This window comes from Eucyclogobius newberryi, unplaced genomic scaffold (assembly GCF_026437365.1).
Source record: "Eucyclogobius newberryi isolate DKJ021-1_F unplaced genomic scaffold, fEucNew1.0.hap1 SCAF_2, whole genome shotgun sequence".
In the NCBI taxonomy this organism is placed as follows: domain Eukaryota; kingdom Metazoa; phylum Chordata; class Actinopteri; order Gobiiformes; family Gobiidae; genus Eucyclogobius; species Eucyclogobius newberryi.
In genome coordinates, this window is record NW_027315834.1 from 20,531,165 (window position 1) to 20,551,748 (window position 20,584).

A 20,584-nucleotide genomic window follows, 5' to 3' on the forward strand; every position below is an offset into this window, starting at 1 on the left:
TAACAGCAAAACTGATTTATTTCTCTAAGAAATGCAGTTAGTGTTGTCAATGCACCAAAATTGGCAACTTTGCTTCAAACAAATAAAGTTTGAACCTCTTTGTCACTGTCAGTTAAACAAGAGGAATCTATAACACAGGATATAAAATTCAGATTGATAAAAGTACAACATAAAATAAAACACTAAACTAGAAATAGTTGTATCTCCTCCGTTTCTCATTATGACAATACATCTTTTTTACATTTGTTTTTTGTGGAAACCAGCTAACAGCATCATTTTAACTAAACTAAACAAATAACTAATCAGTGAGATAAAAATGACTGCTTCAATAAGACATTAAATCAATCTAAAACAAAAAAGGCAGAACATATACATTTAAACAAGTTTTCTGCCTCCCACCAAATGGATCCACACCCAGTGACTAGAAAAGGATTTCTTTCTATACATTAATGATAATGCTGTGTAATGACAATGTGGTAAAAAAGAACCAGGTTTCAGTTCCCATTACAGAAAAAACAAATGAAAAGCAAATGAGAACATGTACAAGGGGGATTTTGACTAATTAAATCTTTCATGAACACTTCAACCAAACTCATACACATTAGGATCCCCCCCCCCTTGAGAAATTTAGAGTAAACAATCGCTCCAGAGAATTATTCTTTTTGGTAATGTAACTTTGACTATCTGCAATCCTGTTGTTGTTGTTGTAGTTGTAGTAATAGTAGTTGGTATAACGTATATACACATTTAGTCACCAAAAGTGATTGTATTATGTTAGGAAATGTAACAATGACCATATTATATGTTCACTAATAAAATATATAGTTTTAGTGCACAGCACGGCTCAAATCAATCAGCTATATAAGATATAAAATATGGACGTACCTTACAGTTTACACAATGACAAATTGCACAAACATCATGTGCAAATCTGCTTTCGTGTAACTTTTTGTTTGGGGTATAAAAAAGGACAGACGGTCAAAACAGACAACTTTGGCAATGAGGAATGTTAAATAAAAGTTCAGTACAGACAGGACATTTAGAAAGGCACAATAAACTTAAAAAACACTTGTATTAATACTCAATTATACACATATTTCCCAAGTGAATGAAACATCATGGAAAAACATTGAAAATGAGAGTAAATGCAGTGGAACACAATTTAAAATGTTCACTCCAGTCTTGTCCAAAATACTATGTTCCAGCAATACAGCAAAAGATTTAACCAACAGCTGGTGGTTTTTATTTACCCAACAGCCTCTTCTTCTGTGGAGCTTTCCTGGGCTCTACTGCTGCCTGTGGGACATAAACCAGGGAAAAGACAGTGGAGGACTCCTCAAGAGATCATGTACATACAACATTTACTGAGGCATTGAAAGTTGAGACGTCAGAAATATAAGATATTCATCAATCATGTTAATATGAACTAAAATATATATATATATATATATATATATATATATTAATATTGTTAGTTTGATATTATAAAGGAATATTAATATTGTTATTAATAAAACTGCTAATAAGAAATACGCCAAATATAGCATTTAGATGGCACATCTTATTTTTCTTTTGTGCTATCTTATCAGTAGCTCTTTGGTTTGTAGTAAGATGATGTAACATATCTTTACATGTATACGTGGAATCTGTGTGTCAATCCATTATGTTAACCATCACAGGGTTAACACAGCCAGCCCCTGTCCAGGCTATACTCCGCCTAAGGCCCAAAGTCACTGGGACAGGCAGCCATGACCAGTATGAATGAATGAAAATGGAATCTGTGAGCTCTGCTAAATTGAAATGGCCCAAATAGCATTCAAGTCTACACTGTGATGATTTCCAAAATGCTTAAGTGCATCTTGCTATTTTTATGATGAGGCAAACGGAAGAAATATGTTTAAAACAATAATTGGAAGACATGTTTCATCACCTGAGATTCCTAAACAGCAACTTCTGCTGCATGTATACGGAAAAACTACCACCAAAGGAAGGAGACTACAGTAGACATGAAGAAACACAGTGGATACATCAGAAAAAGAACAGCTGAACAGAGACAGGGGGATGCAATATGGGGACAGTGGTAAAATAACAAAATCAAATTGATAAATTAAGCTTACAAAGTTCTACACTTTATGTTCTACATTGTGGTCAGACTGACAAGTAGATGCGCTGACAATGAAATAGTGTCTGGTTCTAAGGCTGTGTATCATAAACATCAGTATGTTTATTTGTATGGAGACCTCTGTGTCAGTCATGCCAATAGTAAGCATCAGTATCATGCAAAAATACTATCAGTAGTTGTCAATAGTATCAAAGAATGAAAAGTTTACAGAAAACTCTAGACAGGCCAGAAATGAAGAGACAAGGAGGCATGTGTGGAAGGAAGAAAAGAGAAAATAAGATACTTTTAGTTGAAATGAAGGACAGTGCATTGTAAAAGTAGTACAAATATGCAAGAAACTTTAAAAGTGTTTTAGTGAGATTTGTCATAAACAAGTGCGCCAAAGGACACACACAGAGTTAAAAGACCCGGGGGTTCAGACGACATTTGGAGTAAAGCTACCTTGTGTTGTGTTTCTGTCATTGAGCAGCTTGGTCTGACTGTTGGGTAGGATCTTAATCTCTGGAGGATCTGGACTCTGACCAACACGGGAAGCCATGAGCGCATTCAGATACTGCAGACGAGTAACCTAAAATATAAGTATATTTAAATATATAAATAATGATGACAACATGTAGGAATCATTTATTTGGAAGAAAAAAAAAAGTCTTAAAAAAGGCAGAAATATACCCTTATGAGTTGTAGGTCTGTGAGTGCCCGAACAGTGTAGTCTGGACAATAGCTAGAAGGACTTGTGGCTTCTCCAGGATCAAACGGGTCCCTGGGAGATTGCCGCTGTGTTGATACTGGAGATTGGTGCACTGTCGGGAACAAAAAGTTCAACAACGTTTCAGGTTGTACATATTGATTTTTTTCACTGCATTTCTCCATCTTACCAGAAGATGGCAATGTGAGAGCGGACACGCCATAGTAAGTAAATGCACCATTTTCAAACTTCAACCCTTCTTTGCCAATCTCTACCTCCACTCGGCCCTTGAAAATAATAAAAGGAAGAATCATAGATATATGACCATTCCTAAAATGCCGGGTCGCATCAGGCTTGGGGCACACTCACCTGTAGTAACAGGATGAAGTAATCCACAGGATGGTTTCTTGTGTAGAGATAGTGGCTTGGGCTGAGTCGATTACTGGGGTCAAAATGCACTTCTTGGTTGACACTAGGATGACGGAGCAGATGAAACAGAACCTTCTCTGAGACACGTACTGGGCTGAAGTGCTCTACTTCTGCAGTCATCACAAATCAAAGGAGACAAAAGGCTCAAAACTAACATTTTGAAACTTCTAATCCGACACTATACACACAGAAGAAAATAGTGTTTATTGTTAATATTAACTTTTCTTCTAACAAGACAGAGGTGTCATTATTATTATTTATTACTTGTTTAATTGGTGGGGACAGTACATGTTAATGAACACATGATACACATGCTGTAAACACGCTGGATTGTAGCCATGGGATAATTTCCATCCGTTGTGCCACATTTACTCTCACAAACTTTTTCGTACACCAGCATGTATGGGCATTGGAGGAAAAGTGGAGTGTTTTGCACAAGGACGAAACACCAGGGTGCACTACCGCCCCCCTGTGGCACTTCGCAATCCAGCAGACTTCCACCTATCCTAAGTACAAACAAAGAAATCAAGATAAGTTGACAGACATACCTCTGGACAGGAAACGGTGAGTAGCAAGCAGCAACTGTGGAGAAGTACGGATCTTGGGTTCTCCTTCGGTGGGCTTAAAGAGAGAGAAGTCCTCATGGGCGCTCCGAGGCTCTAGTGGAATCTCCAGTGGGGCAAGTGGACGCTTTACCTTCCTGTCCACTGCAGATCACAGAAGATCGTAGCTAAAGCAAAGCTTTTTACAAGTTGTGTTTTGTTCTAGTTTTTTAAAAGAATAAACATACAATAACCATCAGACTCATCTAAGATCTCAGATTTGATGATCTCTTCAATGACATCCTCTAAAGTGACCAAGCCCAGCACTTCATAGAAAGGATCGCCCTCCCCTTCATTATTGACCTTCTGGACAATGGCCATGTGCGAGTTGCCTAAAATGAAAGCACATTAAAAACAATAAACCCTCTCTAATCTAAAATATTTCAAGGATTTTATCAACATGAAACATGCATGAACATGTTGTCATACCCTTCTTAAACTCCTCCAACATGGCATCTAATTTAGTGTCGTTGAAGACAAAGTGCAGTGGATGATTGTAGAACTTGGTAATAGTCGTCATGGGTGTGCAGTCATCTGGGTCCACCAGAGCCAAGTCTTTCACATAAAGTATTTCCACAATGTTGGACCTAAAATACAGAGCAAATGCTGAATGGCTATAATAGCGATATCTTAAATGTATCCGTCTTATTGCATATACCTAAAGTGGTCCAAACCTTTACTATATAATAACACACTGAGTAATGAGTAATGTATCATTTGTCCAGGATTGGTCAATTGTGGAAAACGTTTCAAAAGTATTCATCTGGACAGTGTTTTCAAAATCAAGGCACCCTGAAGTCAGTCAGTACTTCTCAATTTCAAACACAGTCTCTAGAAGACCACCGTTGAAATATTTTCAACGACAAGGACAAGTAAGGACTGTAGTATTCATGTTATACAAGTACCTCTCCTCCTCATATATGGGCACACGTGTGTAACCACACTGCATTATCTCGGACATGGTGGAAAAGTCCAGCACAGCGGAACTTGGAAGCATAAAGCAGTCTTTCAGAGGCGTCAGGATGTCCTCCACTGTTTTGGTGCGCAACGTCCCACGCCTAAACTCCTCTTTCACAAACTCGCTGCAGAGACAAAGCTTTTTAGTTGTGGACATTGGTGTTTCATTAAATGTAAAGGCTTACCTATAAGGGTCATTGACGTTTGTCCGCACCATCTCCATGACCTTCTCCCTTATCCCGCAGGTGCTGATGTCTCTCCTCAGAGCTAGGTCCAAAATGAACCCCAGTGGACAAGACAGGGGGCAGGTAAGCACCATTGACACCTGGGCCAGCCAGGTGAGGGCAGGTACCAGTTGGAATCCGTAACCAGAGCACACAATGTGAGGCACCAATTCAACAATGAAAAAGATGAGGAAACCACTGGTGAAAACAGCCGAGACAATCGAGCCCAAAGCTCGGTAAAGGAGCACAGCCAGCACTGAACCTCCAAGAGCACACAGAAACAGCAGGGAGCACGCCTGACACAGAAAGACACGTTCAACCTCTTGTTGTTGTTTAGTTGATCGTCTTTTATCTGTTCTTCAAACTTACCATAAAGTTGCCCCTTCTCCTGACGGGCTCCAGACGCTTGGCTGCCCGTTTCTCTTCCTCGGACCCACAGCTGTGCAGAACATAGAGTTCTACGGGATCTATCCATAGCAGACTGTAGTGCAGAGTCCTGAGCACCGCGCAGATGAGGAGCATCAGGACCACCAGCACCGCCAGACCCCAGGGAGGGATGTAATCCGGGGGTAGAGAGGTGTCGGTTCTTACCCGCAGCCTGTCCGGTCCGGCAGAAGCCCAAACCCCGGCCCTCAGGATACAGAGGCGACTGGTCAAGGCTACATTTGAATCGCTCTTTTCTACTTGCACCGTTATAACGCCACTGTGCTCCTCGTCCGGGGCGAACGCTCCATTCACCACCCGGAAAGGGGACTCATCTCTGTTCGACTGCTTCTCACACGGGTCAGGCGCATCTCCCAAGGCCAACGCAGCGCCCCCAGCCGCCCCAGCGAATGACACCCACGGCCAGCTTCCATTCAGGTTGGTCCCAAACAGACGCAACTTGAAGGAAGATCCATGAGGCGCTAAAATAACCCGCTCTTTCATGCACACTATCGCTTCAGGGTCTTCCAGTCGCAGCCCCACCACCAGCGGCTCTTCCAGGTCGCAGGAACTCAACCTGATCCCGTAGAACAACACTATCATCAACAGGAACCGTAGACCTGCCAAGCTGGCCACCATATTGGAATTGGTCAGCTTGGCCCTGCGTGCATCATGTGACTGTATCCAGAAGCCCCGCCTCCCGGGGGCTGAACTCTGCCAGCGCGGAAAGAAACTGCAGAGCGCAGCCGCCATGTTGGATCTGGTCAATACACATGTTGCCTTATTCACGCTTACATTTTGGGTCTTTACTTTTTCGTCCCACCTCTTTAAATTTTCGTCAAGACAGTTTGTTTTCATAGAGCCAGTGAAATCCGTACTAGAGTAAGATGATCTCACACCCCTCCTTTGATTACAAAACACTTTTGTTTTTTTTATTAATTAAATAGTGAAAACTGCAAATGGGAAATATATATTTAAATAAGCACATTCATTGATTAAAATCAAAATCGTATTTTAAAAATGGTCTGTAATCGGTGACTCAGTTTTATCAGGCAATGACTTAAGTTCATTCTCTGCTCCAACCAAAAACTAAAACATGTGTTTACTGTCACTGTAAAATGAAAAAATCCCTAAAGGCCATTGGATACACAAATTATAAAAGAAACTATAGTATGCACTCTACTGTCCTTGACTTTACTCTGAACCTCCCCCAACAACAACAAAAATCAAGCATCTCTGTAAAAGATACACAGTGGAAAACTAAGGAGCATGGGAACAGTGCAGCAGAAAATATTTAACCTTCAATCAGGTCTAATCATCACACTGTGGAGAGCTAAAAACAACATGACATGAGTTGCTGATAAGCTCTGCTCCCCCACTTCAGTCCCATAATACAAAAGGTCTACACAATAAAAAACAGCTTAGCACATAACACCAGGAGTGAAACCCAGAGGAATTTCAATATTTGAGGGCGGCAGAGGACGAGCCAAGATAAGGGCCATGTAGACAAAGAAAGCAATGAGCCATCTGTAGGAAGTGTAGGAGGGCGGTGTAAAAGGGGGTACAGGATGGCAAAGGAAAACATGAAGACACTGGCCACAAACCTATGTGAAGCACATACAGTACAGAAGTATATTGCCCATGGTTATCATGACAAAGGTTCAAGGACAACATAGTCAGAGACCACTCTGTGCAATTTGATTTATTGCTATGAGATGCCTTTGTAACATAACACCACCTTTGGGTCTGCAATCTGCAGAACTTTGTTGAGGCAACTCAAAGGCCCTTCATTTCAAACATAATATTCATATGAACATATAACAAACAATGACTGTGTCATACATGGAAGCCCATTTCAAAGAACCACACCATCAGGTGCAAGCCATGAACAAACAAAAACAAAATAAAAAAAGAGTCATAAATACATAAATACAATGTTGATATCAAGAACAACTTTTCTTGAACAATGATTTACACAGTGGTATTCCCACAGCCAACCAGTGGCTTTCAATGGAAACCAGATTGCTACATGAGACCCAATGACCCGCAGGCAGGTTTATTGTTTTCGAGGGTAAGGCTAACTAAGCATTTGCACCTACATGGCTTCAGAACAGAAGACCTTGGAACAAAGTGCTTCATCTTGATTGGTTTGAATAATCTTTTTGATGAAAAATAATAGTTTTATTTTTATGACTTAAAATACTCCCATAGCAGTTTTTTAATACCATAGCAATACATATCAATACAGCTTGAACTAAAGGAGGTATTGGTGCCTTATCGAGGTGACAAATGACCCCTGTTTGAACACTGAGGCAGGCAGTCTCAGTCTTAATTCTCTTAGACTTGAATGCTGATTTTGACAGTCAATCATGGGATCCCATTAGAGACTAGAGGTCTGTGTGGGCTCCCTGGTATTACCTTGGATTGGTTCAAGTCTAATGTAGAAGACAGTTTGTTGTAATTGGTAACTTTGTCGTTAACCCTGGGACCCCTTTTGTTCAACCTCTACATGCTACAGTTAGATCAGTTAATACACTAGAATAATGTGTCCTATCACAATTATGCATACAAGACTTAGATCTATGTTTAACTGACAGCCGGTGAATATGGACCAGTGTGTCTCTCCATGACCTAGCACCAAAGTACATCTCGGACATTTTAGTGCCATATGAACCATCTCGGACTCTGTGGACCTCAGGGACCGGCCTCCTGCTGGTGCCAGAGTCAGGACTAAACATGGGGAATCAGCTTTCAATTTTTCAGAGCTAAAATCTGGAACAGTCTTCCTAACAGTTCTACTCTGACAATGTTCAAACCTATGCTCAAAACATGCATATTACTGAAATCATTTTATCATTTAAATGTAATCATTTAACTCATTAACTCAAGTAAATTTAAATATCATTGTTTTTATGTGTTTGTATTGTGATTTGAATGCATCTTTTTTGTCCTGTAAGTCACTTTGAATTACTTTCTGAACAGATTGTGCTCTACAAATAAACTTGCCTTGGTGTCCAGCTTTGGTCTGAACTTAATAATTATTCTAATCATATTTTACTCAGGCTCAAACTATGGACTGTTGCCATCAAAATAAATTACAGTGTTTTTCCAATTATCAAAAAAATAAAAGGGAAACATTGGTGGATCACAGCCACAAATGAGCAAAAACCTAAACGTTTTACTTGACAGTAAAGAGAGCTGCGACAATCCTTGTCTTTTAATCTTATTGGCCAAACTAAACAGTAAATGCACCACCTGTGATACACAAAGAGATTACGCTGTACCAGAAATACCTAGAATGAATGAGACATGGATACGCACAAAAAAATAACACTTTCATGCTATTACGTGTTTAAGAAGTTGTTGTAGTTGGAGACACATGAACTCTGGAATATTGGCTTTCCTTTCGTGCTGTGAGTATCGTAATGTCCATCTGATGTTTAAGAGCTAATGCTTAACCAAACTGCAGGCTTGAGGCTTAATAAATAATCTCTGTTAAGCTATTCCTGTTCTGTGTCTCAACTAAATGTTCAAAAGTGTGGCCATGTTTTTGTAGATTTGAAGTATTAAAAAAAAAACATTGAAATAGATACTCTTTTTGTCCATCCAAAATCCAAAGAAATTGAAAATGCAAAAGAGATATATATATATATATATATATATATATATATATATATATATATATATATATATATATATATATATATATATATATATATATATATATATATATATATATATATATATAAATATAAACACACACGCTGCCTTGTCCAATACAATTGCTTTAAATCATTTACTCACCATTTGGAGTCACAGTGATAAAGTTCCAATTAAAGCTATAATTAAACAGTGTGAAAAGCTCACTCGTTCACAGTGAGAAAATTACACAAACTTAATGGAAGCATTTAACCTTTTAAATTAAAGCATCAATATGTTAAAAAAAAGGAAAATAAACAATAAATAATTTAAATAAATAAACAATAGAAATTAAATATTTTATACACAAAACCTTAAAAAGAAAAATTTAAACCAGAACCTTAAATAAAGCACACGTTCCAGATTTGATACAGTAATTTGTTCCCATTCACCACAGGAAACGTCTATGCATTACATACTAAATACTTTGTTGTGGCCTATCACAATACTTACGGGGACGTTGATCAATATTTGTCGCATAGACTTTTTTCTTAATGGTGTGGAACATTTAAGCAGTTGGAGTTTTAATACACTTTGATGCCTCAATATTAGAAAATAACTCATTACTAAAGTTTTTCATATTGCCATTTCTTTTTTTCTTTTTTTTACAAAATTGTACATTTAGAGAGGAATTCACTATGATTATCCCATTCTAGAGCTTTTTTAATCAATGGCATAAAGTAGTCTTTAATATTATCATTTATCATGTATATTTCAGAAGCAAAGAGTTGCATGTTATTGTGACAGGCCTAGTTGTGCATCCACACAGTGAGCACACAACTTATTGTAAGCTACGACAACTTCTAAAGCATCCATAAAATGTTGCAGTGAATGGTAAAAAAATACTGCAGGAAAATACATAAACTAAACAAGTAATAAAATAAAAACAACTGCTGAGAACACAGCCCCTTTCATTACAGTGGTTCAGTCAGTTTGCTGGTTATCGAAAAGATTCAAGACCTTCAAAATTTCCCTTATTTTACCTCACAAGCTTAAAATGACCAAGGGGAAAAGAAAAAGAACAACAACAACAAGAACAGACCATCTTGGTCCCAAACAGTCAATGGCATAAGCCAGACAGATTTAGTGCACTTTTTTTAGTGCACATATACTTTAAGTCTGAACATACTTAAGTGTATGTGCCCACTTAAATCTTCAGTTCAATAAATCACAATAGTTGTTTTGACCTCAAGCTTTAAATTGTGAAATGCTCTTCCAAAATAAAAGCTAATTGAAAAAAACAACACATAAATATTACCTTAAATATATAGAGAAATATGCTCAATTGGTTTCTTTGGTAAAAAGTAACAAAACACAAATGATAAAATCTTCATTAAAATATATAAAGTCCAATACAGTCATAAATAAAATATGTAAATGACGGGGCTTTAAGTACGCAAATGTTATGTGGTGATTATAAATGCCGTCAATGCTTCTATACTATATTATTTTCATTATCATTATTATTATTAGTATTAAAAGAGGGTCTCATGCAGGAAGGATTAAGGTGAATCTTGGCCTACTCATAAGCCTCTGTTGATGACAGGAATTCAGAAAGCAGGATGTGGAATGTGCACAGGTAGTTGATGAGGCTCTCCATAGAGCCTGGTTTAGATGGTGCTCTCCGTGTGTGCATGGCTGATGGTGTGGCTGGGCCTGTGTGGCCCCACACAGTTCTGCTGCTCACTCAACAGACTGGTGGTCTCTTCTGGTCCATTTCCAGAGGATAGAGCAGCCGGAGTTGGCTGGGGCATAGAAGAATGTGGCGATGTCACAGCCACATGTGGGTTAGGGGAACATGTTTGGGAAAGGGGAGCGTGGTTACTGGCAGGGGGCACAGGCTGCGGCAGACACTGGCTCGGCCTGCGGTTACAGCCCGTAGGGTTTAGGATCATGCGGCCCCCCGTGGACGTGGGTTGTGTGTTTGAAGGCGGTCTTCTCACAGGAGGTGTGGCCAGGGGTAGTGGAGAGCGGCTCCCAGAAGGCGTCACAGGGGGCATGGAGGCAGTGACGTCCAGGAGTGTTTGGCTGCCATCAGGAGAGTGAGGTGTGCTGTCCAGTCTAGATGCCAGGAGGCCATTCTGATACTGAGCACGAGTGATCTGATGTTTACAAAAAAACAGCACATTTTATTGTGGCTGAAGCTGTTGAATACATTAGAATGTATTATCTCAGAGGACCTTTTTACACGGTCTCTTGTATCTGTGATTTGTATCATAACAGTGTGTACAACAATACTTAAACGCTTGAATCTGGGATTTAAAGGGATCATTACCTTGACGTATTGTAGATCGGTGAGAGCCCGAACAGAGAAGTCTGGGATGTACTGAAAGGGTGTGCCCGGGAGCTGGCTGTTGCTGCCGCTCACAGAACCTCCTTCAGGAGCACGCTCTGTACAGCTCAGAGAAGCCGAGCGGTTCAGGTTGCCTCCATGAGATGGGGAGCGGAACTCTAAGATGTAGAGATAACGGTATAAATAAGGTGCAACTAATAAAACAAAAGCACACCAACTCCACTTACGCAGAGACTATAGAGAATCACAAAAGATACTACGTGGCAAAAGCAAAATTATGGCAGATGCACTGATCACACAACAGTTACACAGCAGTTACAAAGCAGATCATGTTGTATGGATGACAATCGTGGTCAATTAATGTGTCAAACAATGAGTGTCAACAATGTGAAAAAGACATGCATTCATACACTTGATTTTACTAACTCTAAATGAAATCAAGGAGTGTGTCCAGGGAGCAGAAACTGAACCTTTTCTGCCTTTTATTGTGTTACAATAAATGCGCTGAAATGATCATAGAACTGAAGTTCAATGTCATTTTAGGGGCATTTAGTGGCAAAAGAACTATAAAAGTTCTACAGTCAAAGTTCAGATGGAGCTAAGGACATTCTGACCATGGATCAGTAGGTAAAGGTGATAAGGTTAGAGGGCACAAATGACACTGCTCCATTACCCGTCCAGCAAGTTTTACTAATAAGAACAAACTGTTGAATTAAGTTTCACACTATTTGTCACTGTCTCAACTATGCAACTACGCCACCTGCAGACTGCACTTTGAATAACTTTGTTAGCACTTTTTAATTTAATGTATTTTTGTTACTTGAGGGTCTTTACTTGCTGGAGAGGGGCTCTGAAGGCAATGAAGGAGAAAATGGTGAGAATAATTAATAAAAATCAGAGCCCTTCCCCTTCGTGTTGGGGCCCATGCGGCTGTTTACCTGGGAAACGAGAAAATACAGAAAACCTCTTAAGAGAGAGGCGTCGTGGAGGGGGGGATGCCACTGATGGTGAAGGAGGAGGGGTAACAGCTGAGAAAGAGGGTGAGAGGGGGAGCAGAGAGAGACAACTGTTTATTTTATTTAGGATTTATTTCTTCTTGACTATGGGAATTATACACTGGTGCTGGTTCATGGCATGTCTATTGTTTCTAGTCACCAGATGAGAATTAAATACAAAATCTATTTGTGAAACTGACAATGGACACTTTTCCAGTAAGTGCTGTAACGCTGAGGGAAAAGATTTTCCAGACGGTACCATCTGCTACAATAACAAATTAGAATAATTGTCTAATTAATATATATATATATATATATATATATATATATATTAATATATATATATATATATATATATATATATATATATATTAATATATATATATATATATATATATATATATATATATATATATATATATATATATATATATATATATATATATATATATATATATATATATATATATATATATATATATATATATATATATATATATATACATATATACATACACACACACAGGTTTGAAGAATGTACATTTAAAATAACAGTTACAATAAACAATGTTAGCACATGCACACAATAAGCAGCAAAATGTGTTCAGACGTTATAGAGAAAACAGAAAAATTGAATAACAACAAAAGAAACAATAGTAAATAACAGTGGTTGTGGTTGCACTCAAATCTGATTATCATCAGATTTTTGGAGATTAAATATAAGATAAAGTATCTAAATGATATGCAAACAGAAATATAATCGGATTTCTTTCTGATCATAATCCTGTTGACTACTCACAACCCTTTATTTCATCATTTAAATCTTAAAAAGTCCAAAACTCAGATAATAATCAGACTTTGGTATACTGTACACAAGAACATAGACACAATTCCCCGCAGCTTTCTACAGAGACTGTGGAGACACTGGGAGTAATTCAAAACATTGTTTTAATTTTTGAGTAAAAGCGCCAATTATTGCCTCTGCAGATAAAAAAAAAAAAACATTTGAGGCCTTAATATAGTCACTGTGTTTATGACGATACAAAAAATACAACTGCTAAACAATTACATATAGGAAATACATGTAATCTCAAATTACATGAGATTAAGTTATTCAAATAAAAATATTAGCATATTTACTATACGGGTTTTCTTTTGAGTCTCCCGAAATATGTGGAAAACACTGTAGTTTCATCTAAATGTGAAATATAGGGATATTGATGCTGAACCACTAGGAGTCACTAGTGTCTTGGGCTTAGTCTTTATGTGCTGCTATTCTGGGCACTAGCCAGCAGGAATGAAAGGTTATGTGGCCCTGATGAGACCAAAAACAAGTATTGTAACATCAGAACAACACAGTCCAAATATCTTAAAATAATTAGTCTGGGTTAATCCGTTTTATCGCCATTTATTTTCAGTCTTTGTAAAGTTCTTTAATATCTAAAAATTCAGTTGAGGTCCAAATAATAACAACAGAACTAATTCAAAACATCATGCATTTGAAAGAACTCCATCAGGAGTGCATGGATCTGTAGTTATTATTGAACTTACGTGGACTAAAGCAAACTAACTACATGTTTCAGATGTTCTGTGGCCTTCATCATATTGGTCTGGTTAAATTTGCATTCCAACTTAAATAAGTTATGTGTAAGAGCGGTCTCACCTATGGCTGATGAGCTCAGAGCCATTACCCCATAGTAAGAGAAAGGCCCGGTTTCAAACTTCATGTTCTCATTTCCAGCTTCTACTTCAGCACGGCCCTGAAATATAAAAGGGAACACACACGTATACTTTTGTAAAATCCATGAGTCGACTCCTATCGCAAGTAACAGAAACGTCCTATAAATATTACATTGTGCCAGTGTCCCTTTACTGCCACCGCGCACTGATCTTATTCTCACGTACCACTTCACTCAAGCACAAACAGCAGGTCATGAAAGTCTTAGCCAAGTGTCCCCTAATACAAACTCACACAGACATATATGTTTTAGTGCAACAGGAGCAGCACTGCTCAAGTTGCAAACTGAGTGACGGCAGTCACTATATCGACACTGCAGGTGTGAACAAGATAAACACACACTTTTAGATAAGATAAAACATACACATCAGTTTAAGATAGAGTTAAGGATACATATTATTTAGATGAATGCACATTTGAAGGAATGCTTGTTTAATTTACAATCTTTAGGTCAAGCTGTGGACAGTTGATTCTAAACAGATCTTATGTTCTCAAAGCTTTACCTCTTTCCATCCTCCTTAACCCTTAAATCCCACTCGCCCCTTTGCTTCTCCCTTATATAAGAGGATTTATTAGGGAAAGATCATGCAGACATACAGAGAGGACACCCCCCATACACCCAGGGAATGGTCGTGTGTATGCCCTGCTTTCTATTTTTCTTTTACATGCATTTTGGATTGTTTTAAATAATTTAAGGTATATAAAATTGCATTTAATTTTATTTTTGAGAAATAAACAGCCAATTGTATATCACTTTAATGTCAACTCAGTTCTTACTTTTAATAAAATATGACTGAGGAGAGCAGTTAATTACCATATAATTAAAAGGTCAACATGATTAACTTGTGCTAATACTCTATGCAGACGGATGCAGTGACCCTTGGTAAACCCGCGTTTAAACCAGATTGCCCCATCTGCCATCTCTCTCTTTTTCTATCAATAGTACAGAATTATATTGACTGTTAAAGCTACAATTTGATTCTTCAATAGCTTTATTCTTTTACTAAAAAATGTATTTCGTGTCCCATAGACTATATTGTTGGATGTTGCACCGAATCAACAAAACAAGTTCCTCGCCTGAGGATTTTGTTCACTGACAATAACAATAAACCTTTTTCTGATTCTGATATTGGACAGGACCAGTCACTCCTACTGATTACACACCTGTAGAATGAGAATGAAGTAGTCCACAGGTTTTCCCTTTTGGTAGAGGTAGTGCTTAGATGACCTTTTGTCACTCTCATTATACTTCAGTTCCTCAATGACATCTGGGTGCCTCAAGATCCTCAGGAGAACCTTCTCTGTGACCTGAAAAGGGCCAAACAAACTCACCTCTACAAAAAAAGAAAAGAACACGCACACAAAAAAACGTTACATGACATATCATGTTTTTTTCAATGACCACAACTTAAATGACAGTAAAAACAATATTAATACTAAATAAATCCACTTTGATTGGAGCAGATTACTAAAAGTGCACTTTGAACTCTGACATACCGGTCGAATACTTTAAGCTAATTGGGCAAAGCAACGAACGCATACGTATGTAGTTCATGTAGCGTGAAATGGGGATGAGAGCATGCAGGACATTCAACAAATTGGCAGAACTGGCTGGAATCGATCTCACTACAATTCCTGGCATAGAGCCTGGCATTAGTGCTGCTGCTGCTGGCAGCACTATGTTCTTCTGCTATATACGAGTCAACAGCAGGTTACGTCCATGTTTGTTTCTGCCACAAACACAACGCCTCCGTGTCATTGGTTTGAATCTGATACACCAGTGAATTTGAGCTCTAATGTGACAGCGGGAGACGGTCATGGGGAATTCTCTTGAGTTTGTGAATGCGCAAGAAAAAAAAAAGAAAAAAAAAGAGTGAGGCAAATAGGAAACGTTCTGCCTCCTCAGCCCTGATTTTCAATCATTTTTTATTTTGTTTACACTCAACTGTATTTGAAGGCTTTAAATTGTACATGTATTAAATAGAAAATGAATTCAGGAAACGTTTCTAATGAACAACAGACTTTTAAGATAAAAAAAAAAAAAGTGGATGACATTTACGTTGAATCAACAAATGATAGGGAACACAGAATACGTCCACAAAATAACACAGTGGCTAAAGTGGTTGGAGTGAGTCACGGCAGGAGCCACGATAAACTCACCCGTGGCCAAGAAACGATGAGCAGCCAACATCAGCTGAGGTGTGATTTTGACTTTGCAATCACCTTCTTGTTTGAAAGCAGAGAAGTCCCGCTTGTTTTTATTGGGGTCAACTTTTTTCCTGTTTCTGTTGTCAGCTAGAGGCAACATTGAGACATGGTAAGTTCAGATGTGTATATTAGGCACGTAAACAGATCTGAACTGAGAAAGGCTGACTCACTGTAAAGATCAGACTCGTCCAGGATCTCGGATTTGATGATCTCTTCAATGACGTCCTCTAAAGTGACCAATCCCAACACCTCATAGAAAGGATCGCCCTCCCCTTCATTATTGACCTTCTGGACAATGGCCAGGTGGGATTTACCTAGGGAGCACAAAGATCTCATTCAGCTTACAACCACAGTGTGACCCACGCTGCAATGCATGAATCAAACATCAGTGAAGCGAAGCAAAGAAACAAAAATCCTGTTCAAACGGTCAAATTCTTTAGTGTGCACAACATTGTTTTCGACTTGGGCAGTAACATGATTTGTCAGGGCCGTCGGTGGATTTAGAAGGACACACGGATGCCTTAAAATAGCTCAGACTGGACTAAGAGCTTTGGAAAGAAAAGCAAGCGGGCCAAAAGAAAGAGCAAGTCAGAGGACAGGGAGATGGAAGGAAAAGCAGAAAATGAGAGATTAAGTGATATTGCACAGTATTTAAGGAGGAGTCACTTAATTCACATTAGTTTGACTTTTCAAGCATGTGTGCTGCAGGCTTTGTGGAAATACTGCAGACAAACTAACTCATAATATAATACAGTGTCCACTCGGGAACGCCACTGATGGCACCGTTTTCTGTAGCAGCTTGTACAGCGACCGATGTCTGAATATGAAAGGCAAAGCTGTTTGGAACATAGCCACTAATTACTGCTGCTCTGTCGTGATTGATCATCAATCACTCTTAAAAATATTGCTTTCAAACTTAAAATCACAGATTCAGTATAAACATAATCAGTTATTTGTTTGTCATCATCTGCAGCAAAATCAATATCAGTTGAATTGAAAAGACAGACAGAGCTCACTTCTATCCGATAGTAACGATTAGTCAAATGTGCATTATGATTATGAAACAAAATATACTGGCCCAAAATAAAGTGGGTGTTTTTACTTCAACTGCATTAGGGCAGGACTGTTATGTGAGCCAACAGTGGTCAGGACATTCCACTCGTCAATACAGCAGATCATTAGAGAAAGAAAGATTAGACAGGAAATGTCACAGAGACAGAAAAATAGCAGCAGCAGATCCCTCTGCAGCGCTCTCCTTCAGTGTGACTGCAAACAAGCAAAATAAATATAGTGCTGGACACACCTTTCTTGAACTCCTCCAACATGGCATCCAGCTTGGTGTCATGAAACACAAAGTGCACTGGGTGGTTGTAGAACTTTGTGATGGTCTTCAGAGTTGTGCAGTCGTCTGGATCAACAAAAGCCAGGTCCTTCACATACAGAATGTCCACAATGTTAGTCCTCTCGTCATCATAGACAGGTATACGAGTATATCCACTCTCCATGATCTCTGACATGGTGTTGAAATCCAGCACAGCATCTGACTGAATCATGAAGCAGTTTCCAAGAGGGGTCATCACACCCTCCACAGTCTTAGTCCTCAGCTCCAGAGCTCCCTGGATCATGTTGAGTTCCTCTTTGACCAGGTCATTGTAGGGCTCCGTCACCTTCAGCATCCCCACAAGCTTCTCCCTGTTGTACACAGTGCCAATCTCCTGGCCCAGCAGGACGTCCAGCAGCTTGCTCACAGGAAAGGACACCGGAAAGGTCAGTAGCATGAAGAATTTGGTAACCATAATGGTGTTTGCTCCCACAGCCAGACCGTGGCGCGAACATAAGGCCTGAGGAACAATTTCTCCAAAAATGACAATGCCAATAGTGGAAGCCACCACAGCGCCCAAACCTGACCCTATGAGATCATCCAGGAGAATGGTGAGCGTGGTGTTGACCAAGACATTTCCTAACAGTAAAGAGCAGAGGAGATAGTTGCCTTTGCTACGAATGGGCTCAATCTTTCTGGCGTACTTTTTCTCTTTATCTGTGCCACAGCTTTGGACAATGCGAAGCTCCATGGGGTCCAGCGCCATCAACCCCAGGTTCAAGCCACTGAACATCCCTGAGAGGACCAGCAGGCAGCAGATGAGGATGACCTGAAACCACAGGGGCAGCAGGGAGCCCTTCTCCTCCACAACAACAACCTTTGAATCACTGCCCCCCAGCATCAGCCACGTGCTCCCATCACTGCTGAGGGTGCACAGTGCGTAGGACTTGTGCGGCTCACTCTTCCGGAGGGGCTTGACGTTGATGTTCAGCAGCCCTGACGTCCCTCTGCGGCTCACGTTCATGAAGGTCGCTATGCTGATATCTTTAGTGAAATCAGCGCAAGTCCTGTCCGGCATGTCCATCACCATGCCGCTGCCGCCCCTCGCCGCCACTGCCTCCTCCTCCTCTTCCTCCTCTTCAGCATCTCCCTCTCTGCTCTCCGACAGCTCCGTGAAGCGTATGTGAGCCCAGATGCCGGAATGAAGCTGCACCCCGTAAAACCGGAGCAGGACCGAGCTCTCCTCCGTCACCTGGATGACACCGTCGTCATTGATGGTGGAGGGCTTGTCGCTTCTCTCCAGGCGCATGCCGATCACCTGTCCCGCGGTGCCGCTGACGCTCGTCTCTGTGCGGCCGCCGACCACGCTCCACAGAAAAATGATCACGGTGAGAACATAACCCTGCTGCCCGCTCCATTCTGTCGCCATGTTTGTTTCACTGCCTGGCGACCTGCGAGCTGACGTCATTTACTCTTGTCCAGCAGCGGCCCCGCCCCTGCCGCATCACGCACACACCCCCTCACCGCGACAACCATCACCATGGTGATTACCGACAGCCGGACAGGCGACAGCAGGCGACCTCCTGTGCACGTCTCCTCAGCACATCTATGCAACTTCATTGTGCGACTGAAGTATTTTAAGTTTGTGGGATTCGGATAGTTGTGATCCATTATGGACAAGTTTATTTAGTTTGGCTTTCCCTGAGGACTCCTGGGATTAGCCCAAAATTCACATTATTGATGATGTGAATTATTTCCGATTGAAACATTTAAATTGAATAGTGAAGTTGAATAGTTTTTGAATGTGTGGTAAGCCTGGGAGAATGTATTAGTTGGTCATGAATTGGTCAGAATTATGAGTAATTAGCACCGTGGCTATAGCGATTACCAATTACTGTATTATAATATATATATATATATATATATATATATATATATATATATATATATATATATATATATATATATATATATATTTAATAATAATAATAATAATAATAATAATAATAATAATAATAATAACGTGTAACCATATGGGACATACAAAGTAGTAGCATAATCATCGACAAGCAGTTGTCTGACCAAAATGCAATAAACAAATAAAAAAATAAAAAAACACACACAAGAAATGGACAATTTCTCTATGAATAACTTATTTATGAGAATGGGGCTTGGAGGGCAGCATCAGCAGCAGCTGCTGTTATGTAAGCCACATGACATCCGAGCATCCCTCTCCTTGCCCCGCCTCTATCTTGCAGCATGCCTGCATCCCTTTGGCGTGGAGCCAAGTCTCCTCTGCAGTCAGCAGTTTTCAGATTATGGGCGGTGAAAAAACAAGGGCCGTGCACCATAAGCAGGTCAGCCTACAATTTAATATAAATCAAATATATATAGACGTGATAATGTTGTTATTTTCAATGCTTTGCGTTTAGATTCTATATTGTTTGCTTGTTATGTTCACCATGCATTCATGCAACGTAAGTATTGTGTTTGTAGGAAATGAAGGGTTCCCTTGAAGCTTTGACCTTGTGGTAGAGAACCTTGTAGTGGAGTGACAAAACATCGAGACACAACATTCAATGACCATCAATTATATAACCCACAGCATCAAAGCAGTTCATTTTACCTTTGTTTAGCTGCCACCTTGTGGAGAAGATAATACATGCAATGATGTTACAAATGGACTAGTCTAGGATTATAAAATTGGCCAACCTACTCTAGATGGGCTAAATTGGAAAAAATACAGGCTATTTGAGTTTTGCACAACTAGTATAGAAAATATATTACAGCATATAAAATATATTACAGGCTAATTTTAAACAATTTTGCACAGAAGGCAAAAGTGACAATGCGAACAGTGTAGCCTCACAAAGAAATTACCCTTTAAC

The 20,584-nt window shown here is 39.5% G+C and overlaps 2 protein-coding genes across 7 annotated transcripts; both read right to left on the reverse strand.

Moving 5' to 3' along the window:
* Positions 1 to 6,107, reverse strand: LOC140367682 (metal transporter CNNM3-like). 5 transcript variants are annotated; one of them, XR_011928134.1, is made up of 12 exons: positions 5,389 to 6,106; positions 4,981 to 5,315; positions 4,744 to 4,920; positions 4,268 to 4,425; positions 4,027 to 4,170; positions 3,785 to 3,943; positions 3,177 to 3,346; positions 2,998 to 3,094; positions 2,792 to 2,922; positions 2,564 to 2,690; positions 1,931 to 2,338; positions 1 to 1,296 (listed from the first exon to the last, which is right to left on the reverse strand). XR_011928134.1 is itself a non-coding variant. In XM_072454264.1 (11 exons), the coding sequence occupies exons 1-10, from the start codon at positions 6,079 to 6,081 to the stop codon at positions 1,247 to 1,249; spliced, it is 2,316 nt and encodes a 771-aa protein (XP_072310365.1). In that variant the 5' UTR covers positions 6,082 to 6,107; the 3' UTR covers positions 1 to 1,194; positions 1,231 to 1,246. The 5 variants fall into 5 exon arrangements, 3 of the variants coding, with proteins under 3 accessions (XP_072310365.1, XP_072310368.1, XP_072310364.1); XR_011928133.1 differs by having other exon boundaries at positions 2,792 to 3,094; positions 5,389 to 6,107; XM_072454264.1 differs by lacking the exon at positions 1,931 to 2,338 and having other exon boundaries at positions 1 to 1,194; positions 1,231 to 1,296; positions 2,792 to 3,094; positions 5,389 to 6,107.
* A 4,301-nt stretch (positions 6,108 to 10,408) lies between these two features.
* Positions 10,409 to 19,164, reverse strand: cnnm4a (cyclin and CBS domain divalent metal cation transport mediator 4a). Of its 2 annotated transcripts, XM_072454270.1 has the most exons (8): positions 17,679 to 19,164; positions 16,546 to 16,689; positions 16,328 to 16,462; positions 15,332 to 15,501; positions 14,093 to 14,189; positions 12,373 to 12,462; positions 11,417 to 11,592; positions 10,409 to 11,243 (listed from the first exon to the last, which is right to left on the reverse strand). In XM_072454270.1, the coding sequence occupies exons 1-8, from the start codon at positions 19,162 to 19,164 to the stop codon at positions 10,752 to 10,754; spliced, it is 2,790 nt and encodes a 929-aa protein (XP_072310371.1). In that variant the 3' UTR covers positions 10,409 to 10,751. The 2 variants fall into 2 exon arrangements, with proteins under 2 accessions (XP_072310371.1, XP_072310372.1); XM_072454271.1 differs by lacking the exon at positions 12,373 to 12,462 and having other exon boundaries at positions 17,679 to 19,160.
* Positions 19,165 to 20,584: the final 1,420 nt, after the last annotated feature.